The 18,846-nt window shown below is 41.7% G+C and overlaps 1 protein-coding gene across 8 annotated transcripts in view; it reads right to left on the bottom strand.

The window, feature by feature from the left end:
• The window catches only part of ASPH (aspartate beta-hydroxylase), a 173,337-nt gene that overhangs the window by 74,205 nt on the left and 80,286 nt on the right, over positions 1-18,846 (bottom strand). For all 8 annotated transcript variants that reach the window (XM_072951912.1, XM_072951911.1, XM_031692173.2 and 5 more), the window contains exons 11-14: positions 14,938-14,976; positions 14,552-14,587; positions 10,915-10,959; positions 1,546-1,587 (exon numbers count right to left, since the gene is read on the bottom strand). In XM_072951912.1, the coding sequence (XP_072808013.1) occupies positions 1,546-1,587; positions 10,915-10,959; positions 14,552-14,587; positions 14,938-14,976 (162 nt within the window). The remainder of the gene's footprint in view (positions 1-1,545; positions 1,588-10,914; positions 10,960-14,551; positions 14,588-14,937; positions 14,977-18,846) is intronic.

Below are 18,846 nucleotides of genomic sequence, written 5' to 3'. Positions count from 1 at the left end.
GTGGGCATCGGGAGAACACTTGGCCCCAGGGAGTGGCCAGCGCCAAGGCCCTGAGTCCGGGGTGTGCCTGGCAGGGATGCCAGCAGGGCTAGAGTCAAGACCAGGAAAGAGTCGTAGGACAGGCAGTCAGGGAGGAAACCAGCAGAGGAGGGAGAAGTGAGAACATGTCGGCGGAGGCCTTGTAAACCCCTGCAAAGGACTTTGGTTTTACTCTGAGGAAGAAACGAAGATGCTGGAGGCATCTGAACAAGTTTTAAAACAGTCTCCATGGCCACTGAACTGAGAAAGATTCTAAAGCCAAAGGAAGACCAGTTGAGAAGCACGTGGAATAATCAGGAGAGACGGTGGTGGCTGCGACCTGGGTGGCAGAGGAGGAAGGTGGCAGGAAGGAGCTGGATTCGGGATCCGCTCTGAAGAGCGGGCTCAGGGTTTGCTGATGGGACGACAGGGAGGCAGGAAAGAGAAGGTTCGTAGGAAGACTGTGTTTTGAGGGGAAGGTCAGACTCCCATTTTATACCTACTAAGTTTGATATGATTATTAGAAAAGTTAAAAAAAAAAACTAAATCTGTGTATTACTTTAATAAAAAATAAACAGCTAGTCAGGAAAAAAAAAAAAAAAACGCATGAACTAAATGCCTGGTTCCCAGCCTAAGGGCTGTGAAATTATGGCCAGAGGCCAGTAACTCCACGTGTTCCCGTAGTGTTTGCACAGAGTAAGGCCTTGTACCTTATGTGGACTTTATCTTTTCAGTGTAACCACTGCTTTTATCACTACAAAATAAAGCCGCTCCTGAAACTCTAATAATGTTTAATCACTGAAGATTTTATCATTCAACTGATACTTAAAGTATAACCACTATGCTATGATCATCCACGTAAAGTTTACAGATTTAACTTTAAAAATAGCTCCTCTAAGTTTAGGAACCTTTGTGAGAATTGAATTAAAAATCTGCTGGGTTCCTAAACTCATTCATTAGAGTGCCTCTGTAATCAATTCTTGGAAGGCAGAGGTGATATTTTTATATGGGTGTAACTGCACGTCCGCCTTTCCAGTAATTCAGAGTCCCTTGCAAAAAAGAACACATTCTAGCCATCTAGGGATCTCTGGACTTCGCGTAGTTGTCAACATAGGTGACAATTAGTAATTTTTAACATTTCATAAGTGCTCTTCCTCTGCTAGATACTGTGCAAGCACTTTACATACATTTTCACTTAATTACTATTGTGGAAACAAGTCTTACGGTTTCTAGAAGTTGGTACTATCATTATTACTCCTGTAACACAGAAGAGGAAACTGAGGCACAGACTAAGTAATTCTCAAGACACGCATGTAGTGAACTGCAAAACTAGGGTTAGAAGCCAAGGTCTCTCCAGAGACTTAGCACTTAATGTTTGTGTAGCATGTTAATGTCTGTTGATAAAATCATTGAAATCATAAGCCCACTGGCAATTTAACCAGTGATGTGAAATAAAGTCATGCTTTTTATGGGTAGTATAACTTTTCCCCACGTACACTTAAAAGGCGGTTGATTTGATCATCTCACCTTTTTCTTTTTTTTCTGGATCATCTGTTTTTCTATTTGTTTCTGAAAAGTAAAGACAAAACAAAGTTAAGTACCGTGAGAGTCACCATTCAGAATCTCAGAATATAGGACTATCTTTGCATGAATTCAAACAAATACAGTTTACAAAAAATATTTCTGAGCAAACAATTCAGCTTTCTTAAATGCTGAATTCTTTACCTATGCAATTTGTTATGAAATATTCAGAATCTGAATTACATACAAACGTCACTGAGCAATAAGTAGGAATCAGGCACCAGGCTGAGTGTTCTTGTCTATAAGAAGCGATGGGGTTCATCTCCACCAACAGTAAGTGCCTTTATGGCTACAGACTGAGTCTGGAGAAGACGTACTCAAAGCATATCCAGTATTTTTATTGTCTCCTAAAAACCATATACTACTTTATAATCGGCACCGTGTGCTTTAAAGGAACACAGCATACCACGCTACTGTGAACTCTAGCCTCATCTTCAAGGACTCCACACATCCACAGGTGACCCACTGGGGATGCCTGCACCGAGCCCAGGTGTGCCATAGCTCACCTGCTGAGAGCCAGGGTGGGACTGAGAGCCCACCTGTGTCAGCTGCTCACTAAGTTAATCAGAGTTAGTGTCTCTCTCACAAATATGGGCTGCCAACCACAGTGAAATCCACCAAGAACCTGGACCAGCCAAACAACATCCACTGTGCAACAGAAATCAACAGCATGTGACCTGACCATGTGTACATTTCTGCATTTATAACCTCATGCCTGGCCTATTGTTGAATATAGATCAGGATCTAGTTGATTTTCAAGGTAGACCAGTAGTCCCAGTAGTACTTGTCTAGTCTTTGAGTATTTCTAGGAACACGTGTGTATGTGTGTATTGGAGTGGGGATGGGACAGAGTTTGGGAGACTGATTAAAAAATCAGATTCCATCCTATCACCACAGTGGACATGAGAGGGTGTGGGTGCCACGCAGGTGGGATCAGGGGTGCAGTCATGGTCATTCCGAGTTTTGGATCCCCTCTCCCACATTCAGTCATATAAAAGATTTCACTTTGTGGAGGTGAGAAGTAAATCTGAAGCAGGTTCCTGATGCAAGGAGGGGATTTTTATCATCAGTCAAGTGTCTTCCTCCTCTGAGGCCCTGGGGAGAGGAAGTGTGCCAGGAGTACTGCCAAGCACGTGGCATGTCTCTTGGCTCCTGACACCCTCTGCAGAAGGTCTCATCTCCTTCTTCGTGCAAAGGAGGAAGCTGAGGCTGCAAAAGTGGCAGGGGGTCCAGGAGAGAGAGATGGCCCCACCAGGGAACTGTCAGAATTTCCAGGTGCTGGACAGAAACCTAAACAGGATGGACGCAGGGGGCCTTCCACTGTAATCCTGCCCCCGAAAAGGTAGCATAGCAGTAAACGTTTAACAAAATAAATAAACAGTACCTATTAGAGACAGGTTAAGAAAGGGCTTGAAGTCACCCCTTTGCGATTTGAGTCATCAGAAATGCTGCAATATTTGAAACTACTAGAAAGCACAAAATGAACAGATTTTGTCATGCAACAAAACAAAAAAATACACCTCCAAATAATGACAACGTAGAGAAGAATTCCTCGGCATTTTATTGCACTGAAGTAACATTAAACAGAAGACACTGACATCACTTTTAGAAAATCCATTGATGTTGCCCAGCTGGGCATTTATTTGTAAAGACAAGGCTTATTAATTCAGATATTTGGAACTAAAAGTATCTGAAGTTGACCACAGCATAATGAATCCTCCATGTCCAGAAGTCTAGAGATGATTCTATACAAAAATCCAGTAAAATTTATTTTATTCATTTATCAGTTCTATGTCACTCCTAAGTTTCCCTAAAAAAATATGGCTTTATAAAAAGAAGTGTTCTATAATTCACAATATGAAGTAAGAGCTTCATTAGATTCTGAGTAGCAACTCTGTATTACCCATATCACAGCTTTAGAAAATTATTGCTTTTTTTTTTCTTTTTTAACTAACGCGTTACTTTGGAGTTCACTACACATTGGTTCAGCATAACTCTACATTATATCTATGATCTGTAAGATAAAAATACAAAATCTCTTTGATTTTTAACCCTAAAAGCAGGAAAAACGTCACTTTATCTTAAAACAATGTGAACACAATCAAGAGTTCCTCCTGGCACGTCAATGAAACCACTTCTTAGGGTTTTTTTTTTAGCTCATGGTCCTTTCAAAATGAGAGTGTAGCTACCCTTTTTCCTAACAAATGAGTATTTTCATCACAGCAACTATTTTCAAGCCACAGATAAGCCACATTAAAAACAGAAGAACCCCTTCAGTGTGGAAAGGAAAAGGCTCAGGCATCAGGCAAGCAGCAGGTCCCTGGCTCTGTGAGCACTTTTCACACACCCTGCGTCACCCAGCCAGAGGCGATGTTGACTTGATGCGGTAAGAGCAGGGAGCAGTCTTCAGTGTTGTGCTGGCGTCGCTTAATTAGCCAAAAGCAGAACCACCTTCAATTTACACACCAGTCATTGATAAGAGATTTTCTAAAATTTAAACAAACAGACTGGATACAGCTATTCTGCGAGCAATCCCAGGCGGCCAAAAGCATTTTCACATGATGTAACAGGCCATTTCTTTTCCCTACATCCTAACAAGGAATTTTAATGTTTCCCCCCTTAGTTTAAAAAATAAATTAACCACGATAATTTAAGCTTTCATTGAAATATTACATTTTTTCTAATTAATAAGCTAAAAGCTACAGGAATCTCAACTTTGAGTTTTACCCTGAATACTCGAAGCTAGTTTAGGAGTTTTTTTTATAAAGATCAGTGCAGGTATATACAACTCCGGTCTTCACAGCTAATGATGACTCCTATGAGTGTTTCTAAGAGCGCTCAGACAAGGCACTCTTAGCGGCTTTAGCTCGTGTTTAACGCAGTTCATACAAGTCAGCTCACATAGTTAGTGTTAATTACTGATAAAATATATCAAAACCCTGCCATGACAATTGCTGCTACATCATCAATATGATTATTAAGTATTGTCTGAAAAACACATAAATCCAGGTAAGACTAAAAAGCTGTGTCACAGAACGAAAAAGGAAAGAAATCCAACAGATCCGCTAAGGCTATCAAAAAAAGGACATGCAGGAATGTAACATTACATGTGATTTTTTGTTTCTAAAAAAAAAATACACTAAAATGCCAGTGGACTATGATTCATTCAAAACATCTTTAGTGTTCATTCCCACAGATCTTGGTCTGCTCAGTAATTACTTCACAAGATCTACCACAGCCATCTTTTGGAGCGTGTGGGTAAGCTGGTCCTCCTGTGGTGGTAGGGGCAGTCTTTCTGAAGCTTTAAGTATCTGCAAAAATAAGGGGAAATCTAAATTAAAGGACCAACTAGACATAGACTGTGAAATTGCTTCATTTTTACTCTACTTATTAAAAAAAAAACCCCGCCAACCGAAGTAAATCTTTTTTGCTTATGTGTTGTTGCTGTTTTTAAGAGCAACCTGCTTAACAGAATGATGAACTATCTAGAGAAGTTCCTGGGGGGTTACTTGCAAAGCTAATGAAAATCTGAAGTTCTTTAGAGCGTCTGAGAGCTACAACCGAATTTAAGAATTTCAGGCTTCTGAGAAATATAAGCACTAAATTTCTTTCTCCCATCAATGTTTTCACTCACTGTATTAAAAAGAAATGCAGTAGATGGGGAATAAATCTAGTATGGTATTTGAAACACAAATATAGGATGCATTTTCAGCACAGCAACAAGATACTGTAAGTTGCAGTTAGAATATATTATTTCGAATAATCTCATGTCAATTTCTAATGTGATTGCTGATATATAAGTGCCTGGTTAAAAAAGAAGGTATACAGTGTTTTAAAAGCAAAATTCATTCCTGTCCAACTTTTTATAAATACTTTCTTATTCCAAACTTTAGTACCTGGTTTAATTTATTATCAGAGCATCGGATCTATGTTACAATTAGAGTAAAAAGGAGCTTGTGCACATAAAGGCCTGACCAAATCTTGATATAATTTCTAAAGCTGGATTATGATTGACCCATCCTTCCTTCCTTCCTTCCATCTTCTTTCTACATGTGTGTGTGTATGTGTAACCAGAAATTTTTATATAAGCAGAATTATTTGGTGCTAATGAGAAATAACTGGAAACTGTATGCATACTTGAATACATATCCAACTGAAATGAGCGTTTACGTCCACCAAAAGACATGTATAGAAAAACTTACAGCAGCTTTCTTCATAATAGCCCTAAACTAGAAACAGTCACTACAGCCATCAATGTAAAATGGAATTTTAAAAATAGAGTATATTTATAGTAAAAGCAGCAATGAATAAGACCAAGTACTATACCTATCCAAGTGGATAAAACAGTCATGATGGTGAGCAACAGAAACCAGTCACAAAACAAGTGTATATGCATTTGTGTGTGTTTACTCATGGTTCTATTTAATCAAATTCAAAAGCAGGCAGAGCAATCTGCGGTGACACAGCTCAGAAGGGCAGTTACCTTAGGTGGGCACATTACTGAGGGGGGAGGAGGAGAGATTTCTGGGGGCTGGAAGAACTCTCTGTAGTGGGTATAAGGATGTATCACGTGTCCAAGTTCATCAAAGGGTACCCTCAACAGTGAGCACTTCCCTGTGTGTAGACTACACCCCAAAAGAAAGTTTTAAAAACATGGGTTTGATTTCAGGTTCTCCTCGAATTTACCAGTTAGCTGGACTGTGAGAAATAAGCATTTCTGTAACCTGCGCGATCAAAAATCCTCAAGACGATGGGGACTTGTTCAAAGTATAATGATGGTTAACTGATGACAAGGCAAATACACTAAAAGCTCAGTTACGATTTTAAAGGACTCAAACATGTGCCCCTGAATACGTGTAGAAGTCTCCACTCAGAAGTGGTTCACCCAGCTGCAAACCCAGCATCTCCAAAATCAGGCCAGTCGGTCTCCGCTCACCCTGCCTTCGGCATCTCCATTAAGGTTCCATCATTCATTCATTCATTCATTCAAGCCAGAAACATGGGAATCGTCCTGGCCTCTTCTCCCTCAACTCGCCTCCTCTCCCACCAAATTACTTCCAACGCCAACGTCCAAGAAATCGATCCTGGCTCTGCATCCTCTCTACCACGGGCACGCTCTGCATCCTTCTTATCACAGGTCATGCTCCCACCACTTCTGCTTAGATGAACACACTTGCCCCTCACCAGTCTCCACCTCCTCACAGGACTGCTCTTTTCAAATCTGGATCTGATCATGTGACTCCTCTGTTGGAATTTTTCAGTGCCTTCCTATCACTTTTAGGCCCAGATTCAAATTTTCAAACATCGTTGAGGGGACTCTCTCAGAAGCGCCACCTGCCTACCTATCCACCTTGTCTTCTTACACCCTTACGTGGCGCACTGTCTTGGTCTTTGCTCTGCACACACTTGCTCCCCCGCTTCCCACTCGCCAGCTCCTGTCACTTCAAGCAGCCCCTTGAAGCTCAGCTCTAGCACGACACGTGGGAGACCTTCCCCCACTCCCTGCACCCCTGGCCCCTGAAGCTGGGTTAGTTGTCCCCCTCCGTGTGCTGCCCTGTGCCCCACTCTGAGAAGGGAACAACACCGTGCTGGTTGTTGGACTCAGCTGTCCACCCACAGGTCTCTGAACCGCGACAAGGCAGACACTGAATTGTTCACTGTGTATCCTCACTGCCCAGTGCAGAGCCTGCTCCACTGTAGCTGCTTACTAATGGATTTTGTGAATAAATGATCAAATCATGAACAATAATCTGCATATCAGGCACTTACTACCATAAGCGAAGACCCCTAGTGCTGCCAGCCTAAAGCTGGTGGTGGGCCTTATTGGTCAGTGTTACTGGTCGACATGGGAGGTCTGAGTGACAGTTCTGGATGGACACACCCGAGTGAAGCCATCACCCCCTGGCTGGAACATTCAAGGGTGAGGTGAGTTACAACTGTCATCGCTACTTTCAGAGACAAGAGCAGCGACTCACCCAGAAACACAGGTGCTCGCGTGTCGCCATTTTGAATAAGATGATTATGGTCACAGAACATAGTATTCACTTTTCTTTGGGCACGGCATGACACAAAAATTCTTAGAGGAACCAGCTAGTCAAATGGCCTAAAAGTACTATTTGGTTGGAAATTTTACTCTGATGAGTTTCCTAAGTGATTCCTTCATAAACCACCCAGTTTGTGCAATGTATACTTCTGTTGTCCAACTGCTAGAAATGTGCTGCATGATTTCAAGCAAAACTACGACTTCGAGGACAAAGGTGAAAACCCACTAAAGGAGCGGAGGTTCCAAAATCAATTTAAAATAAATCTGGCATTCAAAATGACTGACTTCTACTATGAGAGTGATCAGTTCTCAGGACCTTAACATCCTTGCCAAAAGCACACCTGCAAAGCACTCATAAATTCACAAGTAGACACAAAAGACGGCAAAATTTAAACTATTGGGCAACTTACTTCTCCACAATGAATTATAACGAATCTTCAACACTTCTGAGTTTTACATGAAGTCCTAAGAGAAAGAGGCCTGAGAGTATCTACTCTCTCCTTTCACCAAAACAGCCCTCAGAACTCATCAGTTCCGAGGCCTTTGTGTAAAATACCCTCGAGCACAATAGCTGAGAGAGTGAACTCTGGAGCCAGAAGGCAAGAATCTACCACTCGTCAGCCCTGCTTTGCTGGGCCTCAGTTTTCTCATCTGTAGAATGGAGCTGACGGCATGTCTATCTCTTGGGCTCCTGGAAATATTAAGTGAGCTAATTCAGGAGTGTGTCTGGAAGAGCACTACATACATAATGCTTAATAAAAGCTAGCTTTCCCCATCCCCTGGCGGGTGGCTGGAGACAATGGTAAATTAAGACAGTTCCTTCCCCGGGGAACTATCTCACCGATAAGCACACAATATTAAAGTTCTCGTCTTCGAAAGAGCAGGGAAGGCAAAGTAATCATCAGTTCGACTCCGAGGGCCAGGAAAAGGTGAACTAACATCCAACATTTTGTAGAAGGCCTCACCTGAGTTTTCCACTGAATAAAGAATTTTAAGGACTTAACGATGGTAAGGCGATGGGCCCTACAATTAGTGTTTCTGCACCTTATACGTAATTCATCACCACTGCAAAAGTAGTCAGCTCACTGTATGAAAGGTCACGAATAGAGACTGATTTATGAGTATTATTCTTTCATTAAGATTGAATAATAAAAACTGTAATATAAAAGAAGAGTAAGAAGATAACAGGAAATGAGCAGACCAAGTGCAATCATTACAAATAACTATTGCTAACTCTCGGCCTCACGTTCTCTTTGGTCAACGTCACACTACAGCTGTGCAGTGCGTCACTCACATTTTTATGACACCAAATTATAGGCTGCAACTTCTTGAGGTCTTTCAGAATTTATCTTCTCTTGATCCACCTCGAAGATCAGACTGATTAATTACTAAAGAGAAGCAGCCACAATCACTGATTACTGGGAGCCTCTTATGTGGCAGGAAGTGTGCCTATGAATCAAATTCTCCCTTTCATCTACTTGGGCTGGTAAATATCTCACCAAAAAAAGGGCCTTATTCCAGCCTCCAGCCACTTTGTATTTTAAATTTATGTTCCAAGGAAATTCTTAGGCTTCATTTATAAAACATAGAACTTTTGGGTTAGAAAAGATTACATTTCATACCTGCAATTAAAGTTGGGTCAATATTAAAAAATATGAACTGTAACTAGAAAAAAAAGCCAATGTTGTAGAAACTCACTATTTTGAGGAATACTCATACAACAATTTTCTTTAAAGGAATGGATGGCAATCAAAATGTGAATTCAGTGACCTGCCCTGCGTCCTCAGATTAGAAACAAGGCACTCTGTGAAGCATCGCTCATCAGTGAAGAGGAAATTACAAAAGTAAGACAGAAACATCAACCTTCCTTGCTCTGAGCGTCTTTTCTTTTTTCTCCTGTAATCATTTATTAAGGTGAGCCAAAGCGATCGGAGGTAAAAGATGTACAACTTTGCTAAGAAAGAAATTTAGAATGAGTCCACAATTATGTCCAGTGTGAGACACACATTGTCCTTTGTTCTCAAGATTCAACTGTCCAAACACTCCTGAAATGGGTAACAGCCAATATTCCAGATTTATTAAAGCTGGAATACGTAGAGAGGAAATACGTGCGTACGTTGAGACACACAAATTTTTAAGTTCTATCTCTTCGTGAAAGTTGAGCATCTTTCTTAAACACAAAATACACATGTATGCCCAGCAGTCATCATGTAAAAGATCAGTGTCTCCATGGATTTCTCTTCTCACTCATATAATCCCAACAACACAGTTCCCTTCAACATTCGTATGTGTTATTATAAATGTACACGGTGTGACAACTGTCAAAACCTAGAACGTCCCAACCATTAAATGAGCAAACACAAGCAGTGGTGTAACTAAAAATAGTCTTTGATTATACAAGGCTTTGTTCTCTTGAAATTTAGTGTTTCAATAAATTTGGCAGGCACGAGTAAAAACTGAACCAATAAATGACACAAAAAGGAAAAAAATGGAAATAAAACATAGAAACAAGGAGAAATACACTTGGGAAAGAGGTGCTTGAAAATCCTCTCTGAATAAAACATTTTTTCCCCATTTTGAGAACAAGAGGTCTAGACGTTAACTTCCAATTGCAGGCATAGTTATGTCATCTCTAAAATGCATTTGAAAGCACAGGCCTTGACTGAAATGCTGTTCTCATTCTTTAAATGCACTGATGATGAGAGGAACGGGTGTGGGACGGCAGGAAAAAGCAGAGAAGTGGGTGTCACCCGGTGGGCTGGCGGGAGGGACTGCGGGACACGGACAAGTCCTAAGCAGCCTGGATCGCCGTGAGGCACTGAGGATGCTCTCAGGGAAGACGGAGAATGGGGAGGAGGAGGAGCAATGGCGCAGATTTACGCACTATTCAACTTTCATCTGAAGGCAATGCTGAGTCCACATCCTCCATCAAGCAGCCAGTCAATCAAAGAAAGGGGAAAAAACACCCTAACTTCTACTATGATCACCAGCTACAATGGCAAAATCATACAATACTTTGATCATAAATACTCTTCAAATTCGAGCTCAACTAACATATACTACACTGAATCTAAAGTGTATTTTCCGTTACTTTGGCTCAATGCACCAAAACACAGAAAATTTCCCTTTTAAATTTAGGTATTAATTAATCCCTCTCTCAGGAGCTTTACTCTTCATAGAATTATCTGATACAGCTAGAGTGACTATCAACAGCCCCTTTTAAATTAAACAAGAAAAAAGGAAAAAGCAAGACATCTAACAAAAGGCCATACCTGGTGGTACTTCCTGGTGCTCCTCTGCAGGGGGCGCCTGCGTTTCTGCAACAAGTAACAGAGGGACGGCCCGTTACACACTGCGGACCAGTGCTCAACACACACACTGCCGGCATTCGAGGTACGGTGGTGATTTTTACAGAATGTGGGGGGATTTGGGTGCAATTATCCTAAAACAGGAGGTTTTTACACTATCACAACAAAGAAAACATCAGCTGTAACTTCATAAAATGTTATTTATTTCTCAACTGTTCTGAACCACAGGCTTTAAAACATTACCTGCCTAACTGACTAACCTCAAAACTCCGTCTGGCAAAGGAGATATGAACTAAAACTTATGTTTTCACCATGGTTTTGCAGGAGACTTAATAAGAAAGCTGAGGAGAGACTTTTAAAGCATCTTGCGTTCTTGTTAACAGCACAAAACAATAAAATGGAAGTAGAATCTTAAAAAATACATCACTCTCCCTCAAAAAGTTTTTGAAAAATAATATTCAAGATAACATATCCTAAAACTAGTCGAAAATGTGGATACAAACTTTTAACTTCTAGTCTTTCCCCCTGGCTACTTCAACCCACTCACAACTAAACAGACTGTGAGCCTCAACACCCAACGGTAGAATGATGCACTGATCTGATTTGCCCTATGAAATTACATCATGTGTTAATATCTTCATCTCTAACAACCCATTTAACATCACCTTAATTACAGATGAGATGGTATCTGCTTTCCTTTTACTCCTTAAGATTTGAAACAAGCTTCGGTCAAAAGGAGACATTTCTAATAGCATTTTCTAAAACTCAAATTAGCTGTGTAGGTATTTTGATTATTTTATTCTTGCATTAATTGGCTTCTAAGGGTAAGAGTAACCCATGCTCGAAATAGAAGATTTGGAAATATTTTACATAAAAGTACAAAAGAAACAGAAAAATAGCACACATATTCTCTTGACCCCTGTTAATATTCGGGAAAACTTCCTTCTTCTAGCGGCAGTACCGTGAACGTTCATGGCCTTTCTTTGTTGTGACTGGTCTGTTGATGGTTTACCTGTTTACTCGGTTGTCAGCAATCTAGAGACGTATTAGCCCTTTACCAACTTTACCAATATTTTTCTTGGAATTTCTTTCACTTTCGTCATTTTACATTTGAAAAAAACCGTGTGCATCATAAAGTACTAATCACTCCCATTGTTATTTCCATCACTGATGTTATACTAAAACATTATTATTGCAAGACAAATTTTTATCTAAATACGTTCTGGACAAAATGTACATTTAACATACTTATCTGGAAAGTATTCTGGTAATGACACAGCAAGAGGATTTTTTAAAAAGAATTCTATCAGCACCACCTGAAAGGTTTGCCTATTGATGTAGCCCACTTTTTCTTACTCCAGCACTTTTTTTAAACCCACTTCAGTATGGCTTTCACTTCCCCCACTTTACTCAAATAGCTTTGCTAAGATCAGCAAGATTCTCTATGATACCAAATGCAGTCGATGTTTCGCAAGCTCTGACGTTCCAACGGCAGCAGCATGAAACATATTCTCTTTTCTTCTGCTCTTTCACATTCTCCTCTGCTGGTTTTCCTCCTGCCTCACTGGTTGGTTGTGTATGCTCCATCAAACCTCACAATGCTGGGATTCCTTAGAGCTCGGTCCTGGGGCTACTGGTCTACTCTCTCCACACTCACCTCCAAAATGATCTTATCTGTTTCCACTGGAGTTAATACCATCTTCATGACGATGGCTTCCCAGCATTTACATGTGTCTCAGATCTCACCTACCTACTTCATCTTGGCATATCCAACTCCCTACTTGGTACCTCCACCTGGGTATCTGCCATAATTCCCAAACATAACATATCTAATATGAAATCTTTGGTTTTCTTCCCTAAACCTGTTTCTTCCACATCCTAGTCTTCTCAGTAAATGCCCCGCTCATCCAACAGTTACTCAAACCAAACCAAAGGTCCTCTTTACAGCCACCAGAACGTTTTGTCAATTAAAATTCTAAAATCATCTCAAGTTCGAAACTTCTCCCTCCATTTCCACTTCATGATCTTATGCCAGGCCACCATGATCACTTCCTAGGATTAGGGCACAATAATTTCCTAATGGGGCGGTCCCTGCTTCCATTCTTGCTCCATCCAATCCATCCTCTAACTAAGAGTGGAAGCAATTTTTCAAAACATGAATCAGATTATGCCGTATCTCTGTATTTCCATAGATTCTCACTGTATTTAGAACATAATCAAAAGTCCTTACTAGGTCCTTCAAGGCCCTGACTGATCTGTCTCTTTATTGCTTAAGTCAATTTAACTTTGGTTTTCTATTATCTGTAACAGTAAGTAACCTTACTGACGCAGATGGGGACGAATGGAAGGGTTTACAGACAGGACTCATATAGCCGGATTTCTACTTTTGAAGAGTTCATCCTAACAGCCTTGTGAAAGGTGAATTTGAAGGGGACAAGTATGGAGTTAAGAAGACCAGCTAGAGGGCTACTGCCACGGCCCAGGAAGACGATGAGAGACGGAACTAGACCACTAGGGCCAGAGAGAGAAAAGACTGAATGTGAGAGATGTTCAAGTAGCCCATTCAACAGGATTGGAGATTAACTGTAGAGACAGAGGAAGAGGAGCTGTCTCCTAGGTTTCTGGTTTGGGAACCCAAGTATTTATTGATGGAACCAGTCGAGACAAGGGGAGAACCAGTCGAGACAAGGGGAGAATCAGTCAAGACAAAGGGAGACGGGGAGAGAAGGTCAGTGGGCATGTGAAGATGGTGAGTTCCCTCGCACGTGCACCCAAGCGCTGCAGGAACAGAGAAACTGCAGGTTGGGCTGAAGGTACAGAGTCTGGAGCCCCACCACCCACCACAAGGAATTCCTTTAGAGTCTCTGCTGTGTCCTCGACTGGCTTAGCAAAATGCCTGAAAAGTCGTAGGAAAACAACCGTACTTCTAATACAAAAAAGGACCCCAGAGGCAGCTGCCGGCCCCCAGCCTGGGTCGAAGACTAGCTTAGCCACTTCTAGCCTGGAACTCGGGGTCAGTCACCGGACCTCACTCCCCTTTCAGTCCTGCACGTGTGAAATAAACACAGTGGCATTTGCCCGGATTCCTCTTTGGTGTCCTCATGAGCAACAGAAACAGACTATAGGAAAGAACTTTGCAAACTACTTTGAACTACAGAAATCTACGTCGTGTCGGAACACCACTGTGTGATATATGCTGCTATTTTTATTTTCAGAAACGACTCCTTTACTTAAAAAAAATTTTTTTCCCAGCTGAATAACAACGTAAAGGACTAGACTTTCAACTCATCTCTGCCCATGGATAATTCCTCACAAGACCACCTCCTCCTATTTAGGGCAGCCCTCTTCACTCTAACAAGTTACTTTCTATTATATGACCCTGGTTTTGTCTCCATCACTGCACTTTTCATGATCTTTAATTACTTCATCATCTCTCAGGCCACTAGAATGCTAGCCTGTTGACAGAATTATGCACTCTCATCCTCCTGGCCCCCAAGCACTGTATAGACAGTGAATAGTAAGTGCTCATTAAGTACTTGTTGAAGAAATGAACATAAGTTTAATAAAAAAAAGTAAAATGACTTCTATAAAATTAACTTACCTTCAAGAATTATGTTTGAATTGTCTACAGCATTATCTGAAAAAAAAAAAAAGCAAACACATCTTGCATTACCTCACCTTGATTAGGTGCTTAAATTAATTTGTATCTGTGCAGAGACCTAAATTTGGATCCTTTTAGATTGGGGCTTCTTATAGAAAACTCACTAGAATATCAACTTTATTTTCTAAATTGTATTCAAAGAACACATCAGTAGGCTGGTATTATCCCTGCACCACAAACAGGGAATAAATATGTCAACATTATCATTACTTTCTTGATGACCTGAGAATGTCTTATATTTTATCTCTGTTCACAAATTATACTTGTTTTAACAAACACAAGGGGAACTGACGTGCAGGAAACACCTGCTTAGAGGGAAACCTTACCTGAACTTTCTACCCCTTCACTTTTTGATGGCTCATACACTGTAAAATACACAGAAAAAAATAATCCTTTAGCACTGCATAACTCCCATTATAACACAACACCGGCTGTACCAGGCAAGAGCAGAGACAATGGCTAATTTATCCTTGAACCTCTGGGGCTAAGTCACCAGGAACCGGCAGGTAACAGAGTAGAGTGGGGAAGCGTTTGGTCTGGAGTGAAACAGGCCTGGGTTCAACTCACGGGGCAGCCACTTCTAGCCAGAGGAGATGGGCTAAAGCAGACGATGAGATGGATTATATATGCTTCCTCCCTGTAAAATGGGGAAAAGTAAAGTTCTCTGCAGTCCCTTGTTACCAGGATCCAGCAATGTGTTTACTCCCGGGTGGTGCTGAATTTCCTTTTTTTTTTCTTCATGACTGTAGGGGAGCTTCTGAGCTACCCGTGGCTCTGCCCACTTATCATTTTGGATCCAAGTGTTTATCTCTACTTTGCCCGGGGAGCAATGCCCAGACCTTTCACATGGAGCAAACAGCCCTGCCTCCAGCCCCTGAGGATGAGGGTTCAGCGGGCAGGCCCTCCATCCACTACCTTAATCATGAGACGGGGGAAGGGGGCAGGGCACAGCCACTGAAAGAATGACAAACAGGTTAGAACCAACTAGGCCCAAGATGGCAGAAGATCTGACTCCCAGGAAACCTTGAGCCTCCTCATATGCTCACTGTAACACGTCAGCATGCTAAATGGTACTCCCCAGGTGCCATGACAGCTCCCAGGCTTACCATAAAACACCAAAAAATGAGCAGGGGGCCCAATTCCTGGAAATCTCTGGCTTCCCCCAAATAGTTGGAATAATTCTCCCACTTGTTAGCATATGAAATGACCCAGCCCATAAAAACTAGTAACCTCATATCCTGGGGCCTCTCGCACCTGCTGAGATAGCCGGCACTCTGTCTATGGAGTATGTATCTCCCTGAATAAATCTACTGTCAGCTCAAGGCTCCTCTGCTTCACCACAAAGGGGGCCCTGGTCTTGGCTGTGGTCTCCTCTCCTGCTGGTTGGCTCTCAGCTTTCCTAGTGAGCCTGATCCCTGCTTTTCCCACCTTCCAAAGGCCTCACATTTTCTGATACCCTAAGAGCACAGTTACAAATGCACTCTCGTTCATTTAATAAAGGGAAAATTTTTGAGCATCTACTACCCTACAGACATTATTCCCAGTGCTCGGGTAGAGCGAGGGCCAATTTTAATAGACTGTTTTCTATCCCTTTGGCGGCATGTGTAAGACAAAGGCGCAGTGCGTGTCCGCCCACTGTCACCCTAAACCCTGTCAGCACTTCAATTTAAAAAACAAAACAAAACAAAACCCATAAGCTCTCCCTTGAGCCTGCTTCCCTTTTTCCTCTGTTTCCTCTATTTCATAATTACTTTCTTTAAAGAGTCAGCGTCATTTACACGTGCTGTCTTATCTCCTCACGTCCTCCCCTCACACCACTCCAGTCTCCCTTCCGGCCCTGACCACATCCCTAAAGAGCCTCCTCTAAGGCCACTCACCTACTCTCGGCCTTTAGCATATCAGATCTACGAGCAGCTCCTTCCTCTTCAAACACTCCTGTTCTTGGACTCCAATGTGACCATATTCTCCTTTTTAATCTTCTTTGTCACTCCATCCTTTCCCCACCAGGCACTAAACGTTGCCTTTCATCAACGTCCAGCCACGGAATATCCTCTCTTCCCACTCTATCCTCTTTCCTTAAATAACCTCAGCCTTTGGCTTCAATCACAATGCACAGTCTGATGATTCTCAAACTCAGCTGTGAATAGACTTCTCTTCTGAGATCCAAACACCATCCATCAGCTAATGTGATCTCTCTCCTCGGATGGCTCAACAGGTGCTATCAGCATGTACAGATGGCACTCATGACCTCCTGGCCCCATGCCTGTTTTCCAGTCTCGCCCGTCTTGGGAAAAGCACACCATCCACCAGGTGCATAAGCAGAACAGTGGACGTGGTTCCCGACATCTGGTTCTCTCTCCCCAGCTACACCCGCACATCAAGCCCTGCTAATTTTACCTTCTATTTCTCAGCTTTGTCCACTTCCTTTCACCTTCACTGCCCCCACCTTGGTTTGAACTACTCTCATTTCTGTCCAACACCGTCCACTGAAAACAGTTCTTGCCAAGGTCACTAGGGAGGCCATACGGCGCGAGATCTAAGGCAGGGCTTCAGTGCTCACCCTGCGTGGGGCCTCAGCAGCCCGGGATATGACTGAACACCTCGTTCTTGACACTCATCTCCTTGGACGCCGTGTTTGGCAGAGATGTGACTCAGGGAAGATCACACTTGGGTAACTGTGGTAACCAAACTGGTCTCCCCACATCCACTCTTGTCTCTCTGCAGTCTATTTACTATCTTTTAGACAGATCAGTCTTTACAAAATGCAGTGCCCTAGAACAGTGCTCTAAGGTGAAGATGGAAATCCTTGACTGATGGCAGGCACCCTCTGGACCTGGACCATCTCAGAACCTCAGCCCACATCTCTCCCCTTACACTTAGCATTCCAGACACATCTTCCCATAAGAAGCTTCAGTCTACATCCCAGCCACGCCAACTTTCCCCTGGCCTCATCAACTGTTCCACTCTTCAGCTCATACTTCAGCCTTCCCTGGTCCACAAACTAGGTAGGGTCCCTTTGCTATATATTCTTGTCATATGCTGTGCTCACTCTTACCAGCACTTAGCATAATTATAACTGAACACCAAATTAAAATTATTTGTATAATTTCTACCCTACTGCTAAAATACAAGGACTGTGAGAATATGGACCATGAGGGTGTTCTTCACTAGAACCGCTCCAGCGTCCTGTTTTGGACACAGGACACGTAACATATATGCAGTGTAGATAGTGTAAGAATAAATAAATCAGGTAGATGGTAAGACTGTCCTGTCGTTTCCCAGGTGTCCCAAGGTAGGCGTGATGCTTTCCAGGATAGTTTTAATGTGGAAAGCTGGTTCACTCTACAGCCTTGGCAAGCCGTATTGTTTTCCAAGTTCCAGAGTTTGGGGAGTTTAATACAGAATATATTCTGTTCTCCCACTGAAAAACGGCTTTATTTTTATCCTACTTACAGCTATACACACACACACACACACACACACACACACACACACACACACACACACACACACACACAGTCACTTAATTTCCCTAGCTTGGTTCCTGAAGTGCACAGAGGTATCTTTTTAGCATATAATGAATAATCCTCTGTTCTACTAAAACTCTTTGGTTTGAAAAAGTTTACGTTCTATGGCAAGGTAATTCAAAATACCTCATCAAATCCTGATGATTGCCCAGGTCATATTTTCACTCTGTTAACATTTTAAATTATTTTTATAATGATATTTTGCTTATGAAAATACCTTTACTTTCACAACATCTTTTTTAACATAGTATCTGAGTTTACACTTCTTTCAAATTTCACTTTAAAGTTCTCTAGAACCAGTCTGCAAAGTGCATCCCAAACATGTTCTTTCCAGCATATTTAGAAAAACATATATAATGACTGGCAGAAATTAGAAAAGAATTTATATGCAAATTTAATTTTCACATTCTTATTTTCTCCCTCAAATTCAAACTTGAAATCTAAATGCAATCCAGTGGCCAAGTTATTTAACTTCTTATAAAAACATTAGTCCCTAGAGTTAGACTCCAGGATCCCTTCAGTGATATCATTCATATCCCATTAGGAACAGTCATTGTGAATGGTGATCTTGGTAGGGCTTCAAATCTTAAAAACACACGCTTAATGAATTAATGTATCAGATCTACACACAGCCATTCCTAACTTTCTTCAATTCAGATTCCAACTATCATGAGACCGCAAATTTTTTAAAAGTAGAGATTCAATATT

The sequence above is a fragment of the Vicugna pacos genome, chromosome 29 (genome assembly GCF_048564905.1).
Source record: "Vicugna pacos chromosome 29, VicPac4, whole genome shotgun sequence".
Taxonomy (NCBI): Eukaryota; Metazoa; Chordata; class Mammalia; order Artiodactyla; family Camelidae; genus Vicugna; species Vicugna pacos.
Note: the sequence above shows the minus strand (reverse complement) of the source record. Positions and strands in the feature narration are given on the sequence as shown.